This window comes from Zonotrichia albicollis, chromosome 3 (assembly GCF_047830755.1).
Source record: "Zonotrichia albicollis isolate bZonAlb1 chromosome 3, bZonAlb1.hap1, whole genome shotgun sequence".
Classification (NCBI taxonomy): domain Eukaryota; kingdom Metazoa; phylum Chordata; class Aves; order Passeriformes; family Passerellidae; genus Zonotrichia; species Zonotrichia albicollis.
Genome location: NC_133821.1, coordinates 29,921,494 through 29,943,283, shown reverse-complemented (window position 1 = coordinate 29,943,283; position 21,790 = coordinate 29,921,494). Strand labels below are relative to the sequence as shown.

Sequence of the window (21,790 nt, the reverse complement as noted above, 5' to 3'; positions counted from 1 at the left end):
CAATTTTGAAAATAACTGTGTGCATATCTAAAAGTATTATTTTTATAGCAATTAGTTTTCAATACACTTTTAGAAAGAAGCAGCTGCAGTCCAGAGAAGAATACCTTTTGTCCCTAAAATTAATTGTTTTATAGGTATTGAAGCTTCCCTTAATTACAGTTAACTGCAAGATTATGACACATTATAAAGCATTTCTCTGTATACTTAACTTTTGAGATTACTGCAGATTTACACACCTGAAATCTGCCACAGACAGGCAGGCACATGGCTGTTTCTTTATTTTCATCATCTGGGCAAAATTCTACCACTCTCAGCCTTGGTTCTTCAGGAATTTGCCAGAACCGCCCCCACTCAAAAAAAAGAAAAAAAAGAAAAAGAAGAAAAGAAGAAAAAGGTAACGGAGGATGTTAATATTTGACTTTAGGATTAGAAGGGGTTTATGTTAATTATTGATATGTCTCCTGTAATGTATATGACATGTTCCTGGAGACTGATGAGATAGCTACAGAATATTAGCGACCTTTCCCTAGACTAACGTTAAGCAAAATATTAACAACAAAGATTGCATTCCTTTAGCCTTATTATTGGGGAGAGATCAAAGAACAAAATTTGTAGCTCCACAAACATGGGCCTCAAGACACATTCCTCATGCCAAGGTGAGGTATGAGGCCCTGCTCATTCGTTTGCAGAATCTACTATTCAGTGCTCATTATTATTTGATACATGACCAATACCAACATATTGCAGCCAATGGCTCGTTCATGAACTATGCATTAGGACAACTGCTCAGACCAGCTGCCTGAAGCTTGGCCTGGTTTGCAAGATGGCACTGTTTCTGACCCCTGTCTGCGCCGCTCTCTAACCCATAGGAGGATTTCAGCATGGTTAATTCATGCAGTTTATGAACTAGATGAACACTTCCACAAATATTTGCAAAACATTCTTGCTACCTAGATATGTTTAAAAATTAAAATTTAAAAATAAAAAATTAAAAAATTCTGTTTATCAGCATTGTCAGAAGAAACAAAACTCTATTTTTATTTAATTTGGAGGACCCAAAAATGTGAGAAAAGGGAGAGAAGCATGAGTTAATTCGTAAAAAATATGGCTCCACATAAAGAAATTAGCCAGGGTAACAGACTACATGTGAGATTAATTTTTGGGGATCTGTCCCTACTGTGGACTTTCTGGATAGACTAATTTTTTCTTTCCATGCTTCTGTAGCCATTGGTATGAAGGGCACAAGATTACCCAAGAATCCCAAGATAGGTGGGTAAAAGTGAATTTTGTAGTTATACTGAACAAGTCTGAAGGGAGGAAGACTGGTAAGATCGGTGAAATAGAAATGAAGATAGGAAGAGTAATAATTTGCTTTTTTCCCCTCTCCCAAAAGCAACAGCTCTCTCCTTTCCTCTGAGAAGCAGCAGTCCCAACCTTCTCTCCTGCATCTCACAGGCTGCTGGGAATAGAGGGGAAGAAGATTGACATAGTGGGACAGACATGCTGCAGGAAAAGCAAAGGCAAGGGTGAAGAGAAGGATGGGATGGGATGGGATGGGATGGGATGGGATGGGATGGGATGGGATGGGATGGGATGGGATGGGATGGGATGGGATGGGATGGGATGGGATGGGGAAGGCTTGGAGAGCTACTGCTAGGTGGTGGTGCCAGCAGCTGTGCCATCAGGAGGTAGGGCTCAGGTACTCAGGCTAGGACGGCCCATGCCGCTGTGTCATTCCTGAAGACTGCCACCCTCCCAGGGATGCCAGATGCTGAGAGCCTACTCCAAAGCTTTCCAATTGCCGGGGATATGCGGACTGTAATGAGAAAGATGCTCAGGTGCCATGATAAAACAAGTTTTATAATTAACAGAGATAGAAATATCACAGAATCATAGAATGGTTTGGGTTGGAAGGGACCTCAAAGATCATGTCATTCCAACCCCCTACAGTGGGCAGGGACACTTTCCACTAGACCAGGTTGCCCAGGGCCCCATCCAACCTCACTTGCCAGTACCCCATGAACCTCACAGTCAAGAATTTCTTCCTAATATCTCATCTAAACCTACTCTCGGTCAGTTTGAAGCCATTCCCCCTTGTCCTATCACTACACACCCTTGTGAAAAGTCCTTCTTCAACTTTCTTACAGGCCCCTTTAGGTACTGGAAGGTGCTCTAAGGTGTCCTTCTCTTCTCCAAGTTGAACAACCTCAATTCCCAGCCTTTTTGTCTTGTCAAGGAATTCCTATTTCCATTGGTCCATTGATTTAGATCTGTCTTAAGTGTCCCAGTCTGTATATTTCTGTAGTCATTCACTGGTGGTTTTCTTATTGCTGTCACAATAAATTACTCTACACTGAGTATGTGATTGTTAAATATTAGTCAATTTTGTTGGATCATCTTCCCTAAACAGAACAATATTTTATTAGTTCTGTCTCTTGATATTCCATTCTCACCCTGCTGTTTACTATGTTCATTTATTGCTTAATTTGAATTTTAGTCTGCTCTATCATTTGTCCTCCACATTTCAGGATGCTATGTACTGGTAATAATAATAACCAAGATCCATATTCTGAGCTTATTAATGGAAGAATAAATTTGAAACTTCTGTGTAGGCTTCACCAGAGGTCTAGAGAGCTTACAAGCACCATGATCTTTACACTGAAATTGCACATGTATGCATTGTTTTTGGTGCAGATCATATTGTAACATCAAGGCTTTTGTATGAAGCCTTAAATTCATTAACCTCGTGATTTCTCTCAGAGTACTAAAACAAATGAGTCTTACAAAGAGTGAGTAGCACTTGTAATTAGTAACACAATTACAACAAGAGTGGAATCTATCACCATGCACTATTTTAATATAATTACTTTGCATTAGCATTTGCTTTGGCCCACAAGATGAGTCACTGTCTGCATGAATGATGATGGGGACCAGCTTGTCTGCTGGTATATACTGGGATAGCCCCAGCAGGGTCACCAGAGAAGAGCTGTCTTACAGCCCTGGGGATTGTGGCTCTGGCAGCTCCACCACGAGCCTCGCTGGGAGTCAGATCCAGTCTCTAGCACATTTTCTATGGGAGGTAAATAAAATTAATAGCTAACTAGGAATGAAAATGAAGGAAAGAAAAAATACTTGCACAAATGTGTGGTTCCCTCTCAGTGATTCAAGTTTACTGCACATGCTACATCGAAACAAATCTTTGCAATTACATTTTTCTTGGGGGAAGGGAGGTGGTTTTTTTTTCCTGAACTCCTACACCCTGGTTAAAAGCTTAAAGCAGGCTGAGTTGTGCAAGGCTGCATTGAGACTGATTAGACAGGAAAGCGCGCTGTGACACTCCCATCCGTGTGAAAGAAGAACGAAGCAGCTCCTAAAGTCTGTCCTTGCCGGAGCTTCATCTTTCTCCCACTTGTTCATGTCAGCAGTCCTGACACAGGAGCAGGAGGTGCATCCAGTTCTTACTCAGCAACAACGGCTATGGAAATCAGAGGGAAGGGTGTGGGCCCTGCTGTTTTTATCCATCAGGATTTGAACTACTGCAAGTTCTGTTCTAGTAAAAGCTCAATAAAAAGCTGACCAGAAGACCTTAAGATTTGTTCCAGTGCATTTTTATACACTTCTTCAGGGTAAATAGTGGGAATACAGGAGCAGTGCCAAAAGTAAGGCTTGAGACATAAATATAAACTAAAGAATTTATATACAAACACACACATACACACAAATATATATATATAATTAATTTTGCAACGGAAATAAACTTTGTCGTTGCCAAAGACAGACTTGCAAACCATACTGGAAAGTGTTCTTTGATCCCAGTGAGGTCTTCTGTCTAATGCTTCATTGCAAACACATCGGACCCACACAAAAAATGAAACTGTTCTAAGCAAACCATTAGCTTACTGAACTTGTTGCCAGATATTTTACTTAGATTTTTAGTAGTCCTAAAAGATGCTGGACTTCAGTGTTTCAGCTAAATGTCCTTAATTCACCTTACATCACTATCAAAAACACTGAGTTATGAATATCCCAGAATAAAGTTTGGCATTTTCTTCCATCCCTGTAAGCACTGGCACAGAGCATTTTTGCTAACTTTAAACTAAGCTGATGAGTTACAGAGTTTCTGTGTAACAGCAGAGGGGCAGATAGGAATGACTGGCCATGGTTAACTCCTGGCAGATTTGAACAGTGACCTAGATACCAGAAGCAGCCCAGCACCTAACAACATGAAATAGAAACAAAATCCATAACCTTTATTAAATATAATGTTGCATTTCATCCCACTGCAGAGACGTCATTACCATGCTGTGGGCAAAGATGAAAATAGGAAGCCTGATACTATGCATTTATATAATGCATAATAATGCTTAGCAGACATAGAGCACTGTTCATTCTCAAAACACAATAACTTAAACCTCAATAAAACTGAAGTAGAGCAGTGTGTTGCCTCTTTTTACTTTTTTAATCATTATTTTCCCCCTAAAACCTATTGAATAAGTGCATCATATCAAGGAACATCATATCTATGGCTAAATTCTGATCAAATTACTTTGGTGAAACTACTAATTATCTTTGAAGCCAATGGAAAACTTCCAGCAATATAACCAAAATCAGAATCTGGATCCTATTTGTACATGCCATAAAGCTGAATTATTATTGGATAGCTTGGTACATCTAAAAATAACCCCTTTGGTTTATTTTTATCTCATTTTGGAAATCAGGTTCACATTGTTTTGTACTTCTCTGGCTAACCTAAAAATTAGAATCTGACAACGTGCTTATTTTCTTGTTTGCTGTGTTCTCCTATCTGTTTCCAGACACCCTCCTTTCCCAGCAGGAAAGCAAGATGATGTGGTTTTTCAAGGGGATGGTTCTGGTGGCAGACTAAGGCCCTGTATAGCCAGTTATCCCACCTCAGGAGTGGCCAGGTAATTCAGAGTAAGGTTCCCTTCCCTCTCCCTGCACCTGACTTTGGGGTGCTGCTTTTGTGCAGAGATTGATTCAATTAAAAGTGAACCCCTGTCATTCTCATCTGGGTGTTTTACTTCCTTCTTGGGATCTTTAAAGAAGATTTCTAGAATCTGTCCTCTTTTAAATCCATGGCTGAAGCTATTGCAGTCAAGGTTACTGCCAGCTCTGTCTCAGCAGCTGTTACAGGAGGCCTGATAACCTTGGAGCAGGTGAGATGGATCTCAGCTTAGCCTTCAGTCCACTGTAAGACATGGCCAGGACGACTCATGGCAGTCAGCAGCTGTTGACCATTTTGTTCCATATGCAAATTCTGGGAGGGAAAAAATTTACTTTCACTTGTGGAAGTAATGAATTCATTTGAACAGGCCATTGTGGTTGAACTGTTAAAAAGTTCAGGAATGCCTGTGTCAGTTCTTTCCTTCCAACATTTTATTCTATCATGTCATTTTGTCAGTTAAGGCTATTCTGCCAGTTCAGTGCAGTCAGCAGAAAACAAAACAAGGCGACTTCTTTTTTTTGGGGGGGGAGGAGGAGCTAGGGGAAAAAAGTACCACACAACCCAAATCATTTAAAGCCTCTAAAGTGGTAGAGTGACTCAATAAGAAATGAAACCTAGTACACTCAACAAGGTATTTTAACCAAATAAGGTATTACAAAAACAAGTAAAAAAATACTTACACAGAGAGACATACACAGACACACTAAATGCTGTATCAAGGGTTTAGCTCAAATATTTTTCTTCTTGGTCACCTTAAAATGGGCAGAGGAAAGACTTCAGACTGACCCCGTGCTCCCTGGGGATTACATAGAGTCTTTGCCACAGAGACCTTCCTTTGACAGAATCATTGGATCAACTCATAACAAATCCCGCAGTTGTCCCTGGATCAAAAGCTGTTCTTCCTTGGATCAGAATATGCAATACTGCTGCAGGATAGTTCTGCACCTTTCTGCATCAAGGAGTTCTTGCTGTGCTACTGCAGAATACATCTTTGGAAAAATTAGATCCTGACAGGGATAGCAGCTCCATTTAGTACAGAGTTTCTGTTTCCACAGAAATCACACCACTGAAGTCTGCAGAGGGCAGATGTGGAGTGAGAACATCTGTGACCACTTAGGTTAATTGCCTTTCCCAACTCTTCCCCCACTTCTGGTCTCTGGTGGCCCTCTGAAGATCAATGGCAGATCACCAGGCGTCTTGTTGCAGGCTTTCTGCCATCCTGCCCCATCTCCTGGGGTTATCTAAAGCTGGGTTTAAAACTATATCCAGAGGGTCCCTGAGGACTACTTCTAGTGAGTCTGCTGTCTCCTTTGTCCCTGGTTTTCTCTCTGCTGCTGTACAGACCATTTAGACCCTCTTCTCCTCAGATCTACAGCTTACCAACAGTTCAGGAAGCTTCCCAGCTCAAATGTAGAGATGCATTGTTTTATTTGATAGCTCAGATACAACTGTGATAGGAATTATGAAGACTTAAATAGTTATTTTGCTCTTTAACATGCTTTCATAACAAATAAATATTTTCAGATAAAAGGAATGCCAAGATATTGCATATTCATTACAGATACTTCCAACATACTACATGGTTTTCATTATTACTCTCTGATAATCTTTTCTAAGAATGGTAATGTTTCCCAAAAATGCAAAAAAGATGTTGTCAGTGCTGATGCATGAAAATTATTCAAGCATTACCTCCTCTGCCAAGATACTAATCTAAATTCAAGCTACAAAAAAAAAAGGAAAGAAAAAATATGAAACTTTTTTTAAAAGTAAGTTTGAAACCACTACTAAAAGCCACAACAGACAAAAAATGCTGCAGCAAAAGAAAACAAGAGGTGAAATTCACAGAGCTGTCGTTGCCCCAGGTTTCACTGTGGTTCTACCTCAATGCTATGGTGGCTTGCTGGTTTCCTTTTGAAACTCTTCAGATGTGGGAAGAAGTTGGCTGTATGGCTGAAGAGACTGGGGGCATCAAAAGAAAGGTGCGATATCAAAGCTGAAGGAAACAATCAGAACTAACTATTTTTAGCTATGGTTATTAAGAGACAGGACAGAGACCTTTAACATAGTGGGACCTTCTGGTTTTCTAGGCCATCAGAGACATACCCAGGGACAGAGCAATTGCCTTTACAAGCTTCTTCAGACCACCAGCAACCCACATGTTTAAGAGGTAATTCTCTCTTCTCTGGAGTAGATTTTCTGATACCATTTCAGAGGCCTTGGGGATGTGCAAGAAATTTTTGCAACAACAAAGCTGTGCTGTGATTTTATTATCCTTCTCCCAGATGTCCAGGCAAATCAGTGACAAATGCTGCTTTTATTTACTGCTTTCATATAAAGTTCTTACATGCTTATTCTTAGGGCAGTTCTGTGGAATGGCATTGAAACAATAAAAAACTTCAGTTGCCCAGAAAAAGTGAAGACACAAAGTTAACTACTAAATTTCAGTACAACTGACCTTGAGACAAATTCTGTTCTGTTAAATGTATTTAACTGTATTTAACATTTTGGGGGGGTTTTTTTGTACATACATGATAAGAGTATTCCCAATAGGTATGGCTTGCTATTAACAAAAAAACAAACAACAAAAAAAAAAAAAAACCAAAAAAAAAAAACAAAAACCAAAACAAAACAAAACAAAAACCCCCATAAACAAACAAACAAAAAAAACCCCCAAAAAAACAAAACAAAACAAACCCCAAAAAAACAAACAAACAAAAAAAAACCCCAAAAAAAACCAAACAAAAAAAAAAAAAAAAAAAAAAAAAAAAAAACCCCAAACAAAACAACAATAAAAACACCAAAAAAACCCCAAAAAACAACCTCATTTGTTTGCAGGTTTAAAGTATTAGGACAAATTTTAAGTTACTTAACTTTCCACTAAGACTGTACTTCCTAATGATTCTTACAGCAAAATCAGAATCTTGAATGTAACTATTAACATATTTACAAAGTCTAAATATATTCAGAGTACATGTAATTTTTTTTCCAGTGTCTCTTATGAAAGTAAACAACCCATGGAGCCCTGTACCTGTAGTTTGTAATGACCTCAGGATTCCTTAATGCTATTGCATCCTTACTGCTTGCAGCTAGGGGTACTTTACTCTTTCATATTTGCCAGGTCTTTCATTTAGTTTTCCACACTACAACAGATGTCCTGGTGTAATGAAAGGCAATAAAGAACATGATTTTGCTCTGTTATATTCACATCTCAGTGGTCACCTGTTCCTGTGTTATTTCTGAACCTCTCACCCTTTTGCTGTTGAGAACTGAATTTGAAAATTGTGGGAAAAGGTTTCATTCAAGCCAATGCCTGAAATCATTACTACAGTAGTGGATGGGATTTGGGTCCAGGTAAGGTGGTGGAATATCCATGTTTTCAGTGCCAAAACTGAAGTCACTCACTAAATATACATCATTCCTGCTGGGCACTAAGCAGGACTCAATGCTACTTGAAGCAGCAATAACTTTTGGCAAATTTTAGTTGCAGATCTCAGACAGTTTGAAGCCTTCTCCTTCCGGGCTATTTTTGTGCTCAGCCTTTCTCCTGCTTTGTCTCTTTAGAGAGTGACTGAGTTATGACAGGACCATCTCTGTGGTCACTGTCTCTTCAGTCATTGTCCCTGCATTTTCCCATCTGGGGGAAACATGAAGCCTGCAGTAATAACACAACAAAATTAAAAAGTGCTATTAAATGAATGACTGACCTTGGTAACATGAAAGAAGATGACAACAGTGACAACCATGGGCAAAACAATTGCAAAGCAGATCTTCAGATAACACTAATTACTACATCATTACACTTTTAATTTTTGATGAAATTTTCCTATGAAATACTGACCAAAGCTTATTCAAACTGTAAGGCAGGAAGTCTCTCTAAGCTTTGCCTTAGTTAGTGGTGCCATTAAACACACTTACAAGACATTGGAGCTCACACCTCTTTCTTCCCTGACCACAGGTGCATATCCAAATCCATACCAGGATGGGTTTGCATCAGTGGGAGTTTTGACTGAGTAAGGATTGCAGAGTCAGGCCCCACACAGAGACCTAGACATAGTCTTGTTCATACTTGGGATAAAAGTGAGTGCATTTTGATGAGCTAAGCAACTAAACTGGGTTAATATCCAGTTTGTCAACAAACCTGTTTGGGCATGCTGGCTAGACCATGGCTGCTTACCTCGAATTAACCCAATCTTGGATTTTTTTGTTCCCAGTAAAATGAAGGACCCTAAAATTTCCTTTGCAGTTGGTAGTTCCAGCTATGTGAGGAGACAGCTAGGAATTCACAGAAGCCCTTGCCAGGGTTTGGGAGGCTTTGGTCCGAGGATGAGCTGGGAACATCTGTAATTTCCAGACTGACAAATCATGCATGCTCAGAGCAATACAATGCTGAATGTGCAAAGAACGAGTCCAGTTACACTGCTCCTACAACATGAAGCAGTTCTCTGCCTGTACCTGCATCAGCTGTTTTCCCAAATATGTGGAAATCTCCACTGTGGACCGACCAATGCTGAGGAGCTGGGGGTACCTCTTGAATGACACCATAATATAGCCAGAATTAAACATATGCTACTAGTGTGTTTACCTATACATAGAGATGCATATATATGTGTTATTTATAAGTAATGTATAACAGTCAGTGCTCTTTCATGAGCACATAAGAGCTTCCTGAAGATAGATACACAACTCATGAAGTGCCTTCCCAAGTGTTTTCCTAAGGAAGGTTTTCCAGAACAAGGATTGTGTTTACAGAATTTATGAAGATGTTTACAGCCTCGGCTACACAAATTTGTCAAAATATTGCAATGAAATTTCAGACTCACTATTTTGCTTCTGGTGCAGGGGAAGTTGGGGGATTTCTTGCATTTTTTTTTTTCAGATTGTTTTTAGATTTTGGTGAAGGGTTTGGCCGGTTTTCCGGCAAAAGCTGCTGTTGTGTAAACATTTGTAACTTCTCAAAGACAAAAATGAGTGTATGGTTCTAGTTTTAAGCACATGAGGTCATTGGTTAAGTGTTCAAGGACTGCGAGCTGGTCAGACATGAGCGGAAGGATGCACTGCACGGTCTTGTTGATCCCATTTCAGCTTCAAGTGGGTAAAGGAGGCTGGCGGGCTGGCTGAGGTGCACAAATAACAGGGTTTTACAAGCCTCCAGAGAAAGCATGAATTGCAGACTTGAAGTTGTGCTAGAGGCAGAAGGGCTGCCCCACTGCCCTTCCTCATACTGTTGGTTACCAGAGAGAAAGGAGAGCCAAGGAGGGACAGCTGCTGGCAACCCATTAGCCACTATTAGCGGCCCCAGGACCCGAAGGTCTCTGTCCCACAGTCCACACGCCCTCCCCTCGGCGGGGCCTCACACCTGCCCCACAGCAGCACAGGCCGAGTTGGAAGGGACCCACAAGGACCATCGAGTCCCACTCCTGGCTCTGCACACGGCAGGCCTAAGAACCACACCATGTGCCTAACAGTACTGTCCTAAAGCTTTGTAACGCTCTCAGGCTGGTGCTGTGACCACTTCCCTGGGGAGCTCATTCCAGTGCCCAACCGTTTCCTGATATCCAACATGAACCTCCCCTGACTGAGCTCCAGGCCATTCTCTCGGGTCCTGTCACTGGTCACCACAGAGAAGAGATTAGTCCTGCCTCTTGTTGACTAGGAGATCCCACTTCACTTCAGCCCAGGGCGCGCTCCCGCCCGGCCCCCACCCAGGCTGGGCCCGCCACGGATCCGCGGCCACCCCGGCGCTGGCGCCACAGCACCGCCCGCCCGCGCTTCCCGCGCCCGCCCGTACCGCCCGGCGCTTCCTGCGGCGGGGCCGGCGGCGCGGGGGCGGGCAGGGGGAGGAGGCGGAGGAGGGGAGAAGCGGGGACGGGAGCGAGGCGGAGTTGGTACCGCCGCCGGATGCTGCGAGGAGGCGCCGCGGCCCCCCTGCGCTGCTGGTCTCTCACCTGAGCGGGCAGGAGGGCGGGGAAGGAGGAGGAGCCGGCGGCCGAGCTGCGCGGAGCCCGGCGGCGGCGAGGCGGGCGGAGGGGCAGCCAGGCGGTCGGGCGAGGCGATGGCGCCGGGTGCGTAGCGGGCAGGAGGCCCCGCGTCCCGCCGTGTGCGCCCGGCTGCCGGCGGGGGTGGCCGGCGGGCTTTGCCGAGGCCTAGGAGCGGCCTCTCCCTTCGGAGCGCCGGGCGCGGCTCCGCCGCGGCCCGCACGATGTCCACCCGCACGCCGCTGCCCACCGTCAATGAGCGGGACACGGAGAACGTGAGTGTCGCGCCGGGACCCTTCTCCCTCTCTGGCTTCCTTCGCCTCTCCCCGGTACCGGGTGGCGGCCCGGCCCGTCGTGCCGCCCAGGCCGAGTGCCCCAGGGGCGGGCGGGCCGCGGCCGTGCCGAGCGCCGGGCCAGCGCCGCCGCCTGCCCGCGCCCCAGGTTCCTCCATGCGGCGCTGCCGGGGCGGGTCCGGCCCGCCGCGCTCCACGTCGCCCCAGCCCGCCCGCGGCGCCGGGCCTCCCGCGGGGAACCCTCCAGCAGCCCCTTCCAGCCCTGTTGGGCCGGGCCGGGCCGGGCCGGGCTGGGCCGGGCTGCGCTGCCCTTATATGTCCTCGGCTGTCGGCGCACGCTGGCTGCGGGCCCCCGCCGGCGAGAGGCCTGTAGCCCCTGCGGGCGGCAGCCGGGGTGCCCCGCCTTAGGGCGGCCCCCACACACGGCACCTCCGCGCCTGCCTTGGGATTGCCACTTGTGGGCTGTCTGACAGCCTGGCCCTTGGCCTTGCCTTTCCTTTTGGGGTTCAGCGGTACTTGCTCTTTGTTCGGTTTGCACCTCCAAGACGGTCCCTGGTGTTGATGTATTCCTTCCTCTGCTTTGCTTTGTGTTGCCTCTGAGGGGAGGCTGTGGTCGTGTCCTTGGTTCTTCCCGAGTTCATTGTATCTTCCTTTGTGCTCAGTTTAAATATTTTTGCGGTCCTCCCTGCTCCGCCCGGACTCGATGGAGTGTTCTCTGCTATAGTGGTCTTTCATAGAAAATAATCAGAATTGGCCATGATGGACGGTGTACCTGAGGAATGCTGGACCATGTCTGGTCCTGTCCATCAGTGGTGACTTCATAGTAGTGTGGGAGTTGTGAAATTTTCCTCTTGGGCGAGGGGACCAGTGTTAAAAGCACTATTGTTTGAAATATGTATACTTAATTACCTTTTGGGGGGGGTGGCAGAAAGGAGGGGGAAAAGGAGTCATAGGAATATAACACATGCAGTCATACCCACCTTCTATTTGTGTGGAAGGTGTTTGGTAAGAAATGAAGGAAGATGGCCTAGTGGGGTGAAATGGGTTGAAGAAGGTGTTTGTTTGTAGTGCATCAATCTATTCTATAGATATTCTGGCTAGTAGCAGGAGCTCCTAAGGTTTCTTACAGTACCAGCCCAAGCAGTAGTGCCTCCTGAATAGGTTACTGACTGATACGAAATGAAAAGGAAATGTAAGAAGATGATTTGGAAGACAAAGGTAACAGAAAGAGATAATATAGCTAGAGAAGTGAAACCCAAGTGTAGTGAATTATTATAATGAGCTTTTAGTATCAGTCACTCAGTGGAAGTTTAATTGATAGAGCAATATCAGACTTATTACTAGTAAAGCAAATAGATATGTTTGGTCTCTCCTTACTCTTCATGGACTGATGGGTTCTGTTTTATTCTAAGAACAAAAGCAAGTCCTTGGGATGAAAATTTTGATTTAATTAAATGATAAAGTCCAGGTTTGCATGATACATGTTACTCATGAGTCTCTATTTCAAATGTATGTAGGAATATAGATGATAGGAAAGGATAAGAAGTATTTATGCATATATCCAGTGATACAGTCCATAAGACTTGCAAGATTTGCACAGGGCAAATGGAAATGTTTTCAAATATCATCATCTTTTATGGAATGAAAACGTCAAAGTGTTGGTCATTAATTTAGAAAATATTATGCTACTCGTGAGTGCTCAGTTTTGAAACCTAAGGAATACTAAGTGTTAGGTTTTTATTGTAATTTCGGAGAGTACATTGGGCATCTGAAGCACCTAGGTTTGTACAGAGTATCAAAATACTTAAAGTCGCACATTTGCTTCTGCAAACTTTGGTGTAAGTATGAAACCTTAAACTAATGAGTATAATCTTCTAGCCAGATAAACGCCAAAGTTCTGTGCAGGTGTAAGTTCCCCAGTCTGCACAGAGTCACTCCAGTGCTGTCATTAGTGGGCGTCTGCAGGATTTTGGAGCAGAGACCTTGAGCTCTGCCTGTTGGACAGCCAGTGGTGTCTCTTACATCAGACCTTTGGCTAAAGTGGCAAATGGAGGATGGAGGAGTAGGTGGTCCGTTGCTGACTTCCTGATCAGCAACATTCCTTGATTTAAAATGGGTTCTGTGAGGGTGAGGTGAGACTCTTAAATTACTTTTGATGTGCTTCCTTCTAATGGACTGGGGAACTGTTTATGCTGGTGGCTCATGATGGACAAAGTCAAGCTAGCAAGCTCTGAGTAACTGAGGTGGTGAGAAGTTGTAACTAAAAGGAGAAGTAATTGGGAAGAGTGAGGAATTAAGGAGCTGGTAAAATGTCCATCTTTGTAGTGCATATTTCCAGTTCTCTGGTATGTATATTAGCAAAGCTCTCCTGAACAGCTCATGATGATCTTCAGGAGAGGCTCTTTTCTTCCACCTGGTGCTCATGGCCATCTTGCAGTGTTGCTGCATTGAGTGACTCCCAAGGGGCAGACTGGGCTCTGTGTGCGGAGAGAGCTGATTGATGCTTCTGAGTACAGCCCTATGAGTATGTCCAGCTGTGCTCTGCACATGGGCTGAGGCTGTTGCATGAAATCATGGGCAGCTACCCTGCCACCACCACCCCCTCTCTTTTGGCAGCTGCTTTAGGTACTTTAAAAGAGAAAACAAATAAAATTTTAATGTGTGCTTTTCTCAGTGAGTGAGCAAGCATTTGTGTTATCATTTGAAAAAAGAAATTATAATACTGTGTATAGCACCTATACATTGCTTGAGGAATTACAGGAGTTCCTGGTAGGATGGGTGAAAAACTTGCTTGTTTCCATAATGCTTTTTGCCTCTTGTCCCACAGTGCCCTTTGAAAATATTTTAGAAGGGATAAGATCAGGCAGCATATTACTTTATCAAGTCTTATCGGAAAGCTGGAGTGAAAAGAACAGGAACCGGCAGCAAGGGACCGGCAACAGGTGGAGGGAGCCAGGGCCTGGGAAGCATCAGTGTGTATGTAACTGATAGGCCTGCCCTGTGGAGCTTTGCACTCCTTTTCTTTCCCTTTTTTGCTATTCCTGACATCTCCCAGTGCTATGCTTTGTTTCCCTAGCATATGTCCGTAAATACTTTTCACTGGAATTGTTGTTTCTCGTTCATGAAAGCTGTGTTTAAGGAAGCAAAGTCAATTATGATTATCAAACACTTATTCTTACTAACAGTTTATTTGGAATCTTAGGGAAATTATTGGGTGGAGGGAGTACTGTATTTTCATGTGTATTACTGGATTTATTTTTTCAAGTGAGGGGTAAGAGCAGTATGCAAAATAATAATTTTCCCTATGATTTGATTTTGTACATGTAACTATTTACAGCCTTCTCTTGATACATTTTTTGTAGACTGTGACAGGTAGTATGTCGCTGCAAACAATTGCATGTGGCGTTAGTTTGGGTGAACTGAGATTCCCATCTCTGTGTTGATGGAAAAAGAGAAGAACAGGAATCAAAAGTTTTGAGCTAGAGTATCTCTTCTGTTTTCATTGAGTTGGTATTAATTGAGGAAAGAGGGGCTTTTATGTTTTTCCCTTCGTAATATGTTGCCTTGTATTGTGTCATTTAATTGAGGAACAGTTTTCCTGAATCAAAGCAAAAGAGAGGAAATACATAGGTAATATGTTCTCTTAGATGTTTTTGGAAAGCTGTGTTTAAGAAAAGACTCGGAGATTCAACAGTTGGCTCTATACTACTTGCTGTATATTACTTTAAGTTAATAAGAATGAGAATGCTGAAAGCAGTTTGCTTTTTCTGTCATAAGGACCTCTTAATCTGACATAAGAATACTTTTTTTTCCTTGTATAGTAAGTGTAATTTAATCCTTTGGAGATATTACTGCTATGTGTGAAGGTATTGCTCTTTACTTGTGCTGTGGTTTCACCTCTCTAGCTAAGTTTTAAGGTATTATTTTGTTTTGTTTTTTTTTTTTTCCAAATACCTCAAAGTTGTTTAATTCTGCTGGAGGAATCTGGCATGTTTACAGTGGAAGAAGAAATGAATAAGGCAGGACTGCTGGATGATAACTCTGGCCAGAGTCGTGGTGCAGTGTGGGAATTGTGGTTTGTTTTACCTAGGCAGTGCTGTGAGAATGATTGAGATGTCGTGGCAGGGGAAGTTTTAAGAAGGATAAGCCAGTGACATATGACCATGTGATTTGCTTCATTATCATACAAATAATTATAACTTTGACACATTCACACCCATTTGTGGGTTAGCTACCGGACAGTGACATCTCAGATGCCAGCTCAAGGGGTGTGGTTAAGAATGCCCTTCTGACAGGGGAGCCTACGAGACAGCTGCATTTTAAAGAGGAAAGAAGTTGAAGAGGGCAAGAGATAAGAGGATAGAATGAAATGGTCAAGTTGGGATGATAATGATTATACCATGTTTAATTTCTTTCTGCTGTTTTTTTTTTTTCCTTTCTGGATGTGCTTTTGCACAATAAGAACACATGGTTTTGATTTGGACAGAGGGGGCGTGGGAGAAAGTATCTGACAAGAATTCTTTCCTCCAGTGCCTTAAGCAGAAGAATGGCCTAATTTCCAAGCCTTATGGGTTCAAGAGTACAGCTGCATCTTTCGTATCCACAGGAGATGGACTTGAGCAAAGTGAAGAATGCCTGAGTTTTCTCCTTGAGAGTTTATTTTCCTTGATCATAAATACACCATTAGGTTCTATGTTTGTTGAAACGGTAAGAAGAGAGTATGTCCTCCTAATCTTGTTTTGAAGGTTCTTGTGTTTTCTCTATGCAGATATTCACTTGTTATTTTGCTTCACATATGGGCTGAGCTCCTGTGTTGTGGGGGTAAAACATGTGCTGAGCTAGAGCCCTGTGCATGGAGAGAGCAAGGTTTGTTTGGAAGTTAACCTTCTGTGTGGATCAGAGAGAATAACGAGACCAGCAATACACACGGTTACTTTCATATTCTTCATGTAAAGAGGAAAATTTTGGTACAAAGCACTGAAAATGTTCATGATTCAGTGTTCTTTCTAAGCATCGTGAATGAGTATACAGTGTTAAGGTTCAGAAAGAGTTAATGCAGTTTGCTTGTAGTACTTGTTTCATTTCATACTTCATGGGGTTTTGAGGTTCATAGGTAAACATAAAGTTGGATTGTTTGTGGTTGGTGTTCTGAAAACTGTACTTACATGGTCAGTGGACTTAAACACTGAACTAGAACAAGAAGAATATGTTCTGGGAAAACTGACCAGTGGGGTCTTTTCCATTGTATATTTCTGATCCTATGGACTTACTGTTTATATTAAGAGAGATTTAAATGTTTTTTTATCTCTGCATTTTAAATGTTTCAATCATCATTAAACGCAGGAGATTATTTCCCCATGATAGCTGATTACATTTGCAAACTAATGTTTCTGCTATAAGTGTGTTAAGTTTCTACCATCACAATTGCTGTTGCTCAGAGGAATCTCCTGCCAGCTTTCAATTGTTATCAGTAGTTTAAACACAGAAAAAATAGTGACTAAATTTTTAAGTGCAGATACTGTGATTTCTCTAAAATTATATTCTCAATTAGTGATTTGTAGTTGTAGAGTTTTTCTAGTTCTCAGAATTTAGATAGACCTGACTGTACTATCTTACTGATGCTTGAGAGAACTTTAAACAGTGTTCCAGTACAGCAGATTCATTAAGAAACTATCCAGTAAGGAGATGATTTTACAGTTAGTGTGGAGCTGAAAAACTATAGTGTGTCTGAAGCCTGAAGACGGGCTTCTTACAGATTGGCCTACTCATGGCTTGAGAGCTTGAGCAAACTTTTCATATATTGCAATATCAGAGAGAAAGCATTTTATCACTTCTTTTCAGATTTTATCTTTTAGTAACTTCAGCCTGTCCTTTATTTTAAAGTACATGTTTACAGTCTGTGCTGCCCTCCAGGTTAAACATACTACTTATAAGCTGCTGCCGACAGTGACAAGTTTCAAATACAGCTTATTTATGTTGTGGTCATGACACCATCTATTTTTTTGTTGTTGTTGTTGGAAACACAATGCTTGCTTTTTGTGGTCGGGTTTGTTGTTGTGTTTTTTTAATCTTTCTGGAATTTCAGAATAGGCAAAAAATTTTTGTTAGGATTTCACAATTTTTTTCTGGCTCTTGGTTCTTGAATGTTTACTGTGCTCTAGACAGTGGTAAATTAGGAAGAAATGTTTTCCACGGTTGACTGTTTGTGAAAACAGCTATGAAAACAGGAAAGTTTCATCAAAATATTCACATTGTTCAGTGTAATGAATATAATGCATCTCAATCTGAGTTTTAATAAGAAGCTCTTTCTCCACATCAGCTAGCAAGCCTGGTTAATTGTTAGCATTTCTCTGCTTCTTTCACATTGTCAATTAGCTTTTCTTTGGTGTGTTCTCCATGCTCAGTGCTAAACCGAGCTTTAAATTGGGCCAGTTGTATTTCACATAAGAATGAATCGTCTTTGTTTTTCTGTGAATAACTTAGTAAAATAGCAAAATCAAAGACTTGTTGAGGTCTCAGGGTCAGTTTGAGACTTCATAGCTGTATGTGATGATGCAGCTTCGATTGTTTTAGTGGGCATCCTAGTGAATCTAAGGTTAAAAATTCCAAGATGATAAGATGGCCCTTGTTTTTAAAGTACATTTCCCTGTGACTGTTTCAACTTTTATTTCCTAAGTAGTGACCAATCATGCTGTAGCTATTGCAGGAAAATAGTTGAAGGCAAGAGCATTTGAAGCCACACTCTGTGCTTGTCATAATCCTGCTTCTTTTTTGATCTGGGATGGCAGTTGGAAAAAAAAGTTTGGTTGGTTGGTTTTGGTGGTGGGGTTTGGTTTGTTGGGATTTTTTTTGTTTTTTTTTTTAACATAAGCATTTCTTTTTCAGGGATTTCTTTTTTTGTATGCTTTCAAAGAAAACAGCAACTTCTGCTGAGAGACATATATTCACAGCTGTAGGAGGGTGCTTGCACAGTTAAATTCAGCTGGGCTGCAGTTAATCTTAAAAGTAATCAGCCAGACATGCTCATGGAACACTTCCACAGTTTAGTGTCTAATGATTGATCAATAGTTGTATTTATGTGAAACCCAAAAGCACAGGTTTTTTGGGCATCTCTGTCAAGTGAAAGTCATTGTTATGCTACAATTCTCCATCGGATCAGGACAGCTGATGAACAGTCACTTCACATTGCTTAAATCCTTGTGGAAAGCAGGCTGTCTTGCTGGAGTGAATGTGTTTGTGGGTTTTTTAAGCTCTTCTATTTCACTGTTGCATATGGTTTTTTAAAAAAGTAATTTTCCTTTTTTCATCTTGCTGTTCCTATGCTTGTGGGACACCTTAGGTATAGGCTGTGATGTGAGAATGAGAAGTGGTCTGCACTCCACTTGTTTGGTTGGCAGGCATGTACCGTACCATTAAGATGACTTTTGTAGAGAACCCTTCATGGCTGTTCAAGATTTAAGTGTTCAGTACCAGTGGCTTCTGTCCATTTTATGTGTAAACTATTTCAGTTAGCAATGTTTTATAAAAGTGTATGCTTGTTACAGAGACCTAAATATAAAGTACAGCAACACAATGTGTTGTGAAGATAAGGGTTCGTTTTCTTCACATTTGCCTTCTTCAGAAAGAGGACTCTTACAGTAAGCTTTAGCCAGAGTAATTGTTTATATGTCCAAGTTGTATACCCAACCTAAAAGAGCATTGAATGGCCACACACTGATATGTGTATCACAGCCATAATGATTTCTGAGGTAAGAGTTGTTGCACGTAATGGAGTTTTACTGCGGTCACAATGAATCAGGTTTGGGACTTCAGAGCAGCCTCTGCCTTGTTCACTGTGGCCCTACTGAAGTGCTAGGAAGAGGCAGAATAATTATCCTGGTTTTTGTTTAAACACCTCTAGAATTCACAAAAGTAGCAGAATTTTAATCAAAGTAGAGAATGATGTCTGAATTTGATATGTGTTTCAAGTGATCAGTCATAAGGAGTTTTGTCCAGCTGAGTTGCAGAATGGTATTTTAAATATGTACAGTTGGGATATGTTGACTAATAAGATAGAACTTTACTTCACCTCTGATGAAAGCACTTGTGTAGAACATCAGTGTTCACGTAGCTGAACATACAGAGTTACTGGATAGCCCATGGCAGTCTTTTGCAAAAGCAGATAATGATAATATTACTAGTGACAAAGTCTAATTGCTTTTGTATTATAAATTAAAGTAGTGCATGATAACTTTTAAAATCTTAAGCAGGCACAGAATTAGGCAAGGTTGTTAGAGAGAAGTGATATCTTTCATTAGACAGATGTGGTTGAAGAAAATAGATAAGGTTTGGATAGTAGCAGGGCTTGCTGGCAAGGCTCTTGCCTAAGGTGAGACTTGTGGTAAAACCTGTAGTGCCTGTGCTGTGCTTCTGCAGGAGGTCCACACCTCACTGTGGTGCAGTAAAACACACATCTCCTTGTAAGCAGAGGCTCAGCCTTAGTCACTGGGGAAGAGTACTATTTTAATCTCTCCTGGAAGGTTTCCTCCTGGAGTCCTCCCTTCCCCACTGTTGGTTCTTATCTTTTTCAGCTTAACTCAATGCTCAAGAAGAAAGTAAGAGAAAAATAAAGTAAAACATCTTTTACTTGTCTTCAAGCAGCCTTTTTTTTTCTGAAGGGAGAAGGCCATTTATTTTTAATCTTAAGGTTGTCACATAAATAATTTCTCTTATTTAGTCCCTCAAAAATGTGACCAATTTAATTTTAAACCTGGTGCTAATCTATAACTTGCCATCACATCACCTTTATCCTTACATATCCAAAATTCGTCTTTGCAAGATTCGAACTGACTCTGTTGATTAATTTGCTGGCCATTAAATCCCTGCAATTTGCTATAATTTCACATTCTGGCTCCCCCCATCCCCCCTTGTTTTCTCCCCCATTTTGCTTACTAATGTGCTTTGTGCTGGAACTTGGCATACTCGTTGCCAGCTTCCTTATGCTTCTCACTCTTTCTGGGACCTTTTCCAGTTTTGCTCATTTAATGACATAAGCAAACCCAATACAAAGCTTTATAAAAGCCATGTAGTTGTAGTGCCTGTTTATCCTTCAAGTAATACCCTTCTGTAGGAATCTCAAGGAGCATTTTAATGTGGGAATAATTTGAATTGTAAAGCTAAAGGGAATGAGAACATTCTTTGCTGTTAGTGGACTGGGAAGACCTGTTTCTGTGTTGGGGGCTCTTTCAAATATTAGCAAAAATGATTATTACAACTTGAAATATTCATCAGTTAGACCATATTTTCCTCATTCCATCTTTCCTTCCCTCCACCCTGGTAAAGTTACTGGGCTGGGCTTTCTTCTCTCAGGTAACAGCAAAGAGTAACCAAAGCTTCATAGTGATTACTTACTCAGGACATACAATTTTATCATGTTCTCCCAGAGATCCTCTCCCTACACTCAGATACGTGAGGAATTTTTAATGGGTGAGAGTTGAGGAGCTGGAGAAGGGGAGGGTAGGGTGTACTGCAGGCTGTGTAGCAGCAGTGTAAATTACTTGTGCTTAAACAGTAAATATCTGAAATTCCTTTTGAGAGTGCATGCTTGGCTTCAATCATATGTATCTTTCTACTTAGATGTTTGTCTTCACTTAAAAGAAGTAGAGGCATAGCTCAGAAATTTAGAGAATCTTATGTGTTAAGAGGAGTCTTGTTTTTGCCATGGAAATTACCTTAGTGTATAAAATGCTACATTGAGCTCTTAGAGAGGATATGGTTGTTTTCCACAAATGGATTACATGTGTAATGTATTTACTCATATCTTGTTCCAGATAATATTATTGATTGGAGGTAATGTAATTCTTTAAAGCATTTGGGGTTTTTAGTAATTTTTTTCCAACAGTAATCTGATTTTCTTCCCCCTGCCATTGTAGTAGGGACAGTCTGCTGGTGGTAAAAAAAAAAAAATCAAAGAATGTCTTTACTTGTTGGAGGACTAAAATAGTATTTTTTCCTCAAGATCAGACTCCCAAAGGAATAGCATTTTTAATCATTCAACGCAATGAAATGGGTACAGAAAATATTAATAATACTGTTCTGAGTAGTCTTTAGCAGACATATGTATGGGTAATAGCTTTTCAAACTTGTTTTTCTTCATTTGATATTAAATGAAAAAGACTGGCTGCTTTTTAGACTTCTTTCTTCCAGTGATAGTCATAAGATGCACATGAACAAAGAAAATTTATGAAAGCCTTTTACAGTGTAACTCTTGCTCCATCTGCTGCAGAGTCCAGTGAAATCTTATCCTCAAACCTGGTATGAGCAATGAGGGTTGAGCTAATATAGATGCTAGAATTAGTCAGTGGAAGACATTATTATTATTATCAGAGAATGTATGCCTCCAGCAGTGTTTGTAGTCAGGCTAAGGGAAATCTAATCCCACAGCCTATGCAAAGTAGACAGATAAAATTGCATTTAAAGGTCCTTTTTAGGAAAGATATTTGTGCTCATCCAGTGATTGAAGTATGCTGAGGTATAGTGCTCATATAAAAGTCAAGTTCAATGTTTCCGAAACAGTA

General features: G+C 41.5%; 1 protein-coding gene across 5 annotated transcripts in view; it reads left to right on the top strand.

The window, feature by feature from the left end:
• Positions 1 to 10,803: 10,803 nt before the first annotated feature.
• MARK1 (microtubule affinity regulating kinase 1) overlaps positions 10,804 to 21,790 on the top strand; it is a 57,334-nt gene continuing 46,347 nt past the window's right edge. For 2 of the 5 annotated variants that reach the window (XM_074537032.1, XM_074537030.1), the window contains exon 1: positions 10,812 to 11,216. In XM_074537032.1, the coding sequence (XP_074393133.1) occupies positions 11,166 to 11,216 (51 nt within the window). In that variant the 5' untranslated portion in view covers positions 10,812 to 11,165. Of the gene's footprint in view, positions 11,217 to 21,790 lie in introns of all 5 variants that reach the window. The other 3 variants (XM_074537033.1, XM_074537031.1, XR_012579455.1) reach the window with 2 other exon arrangements.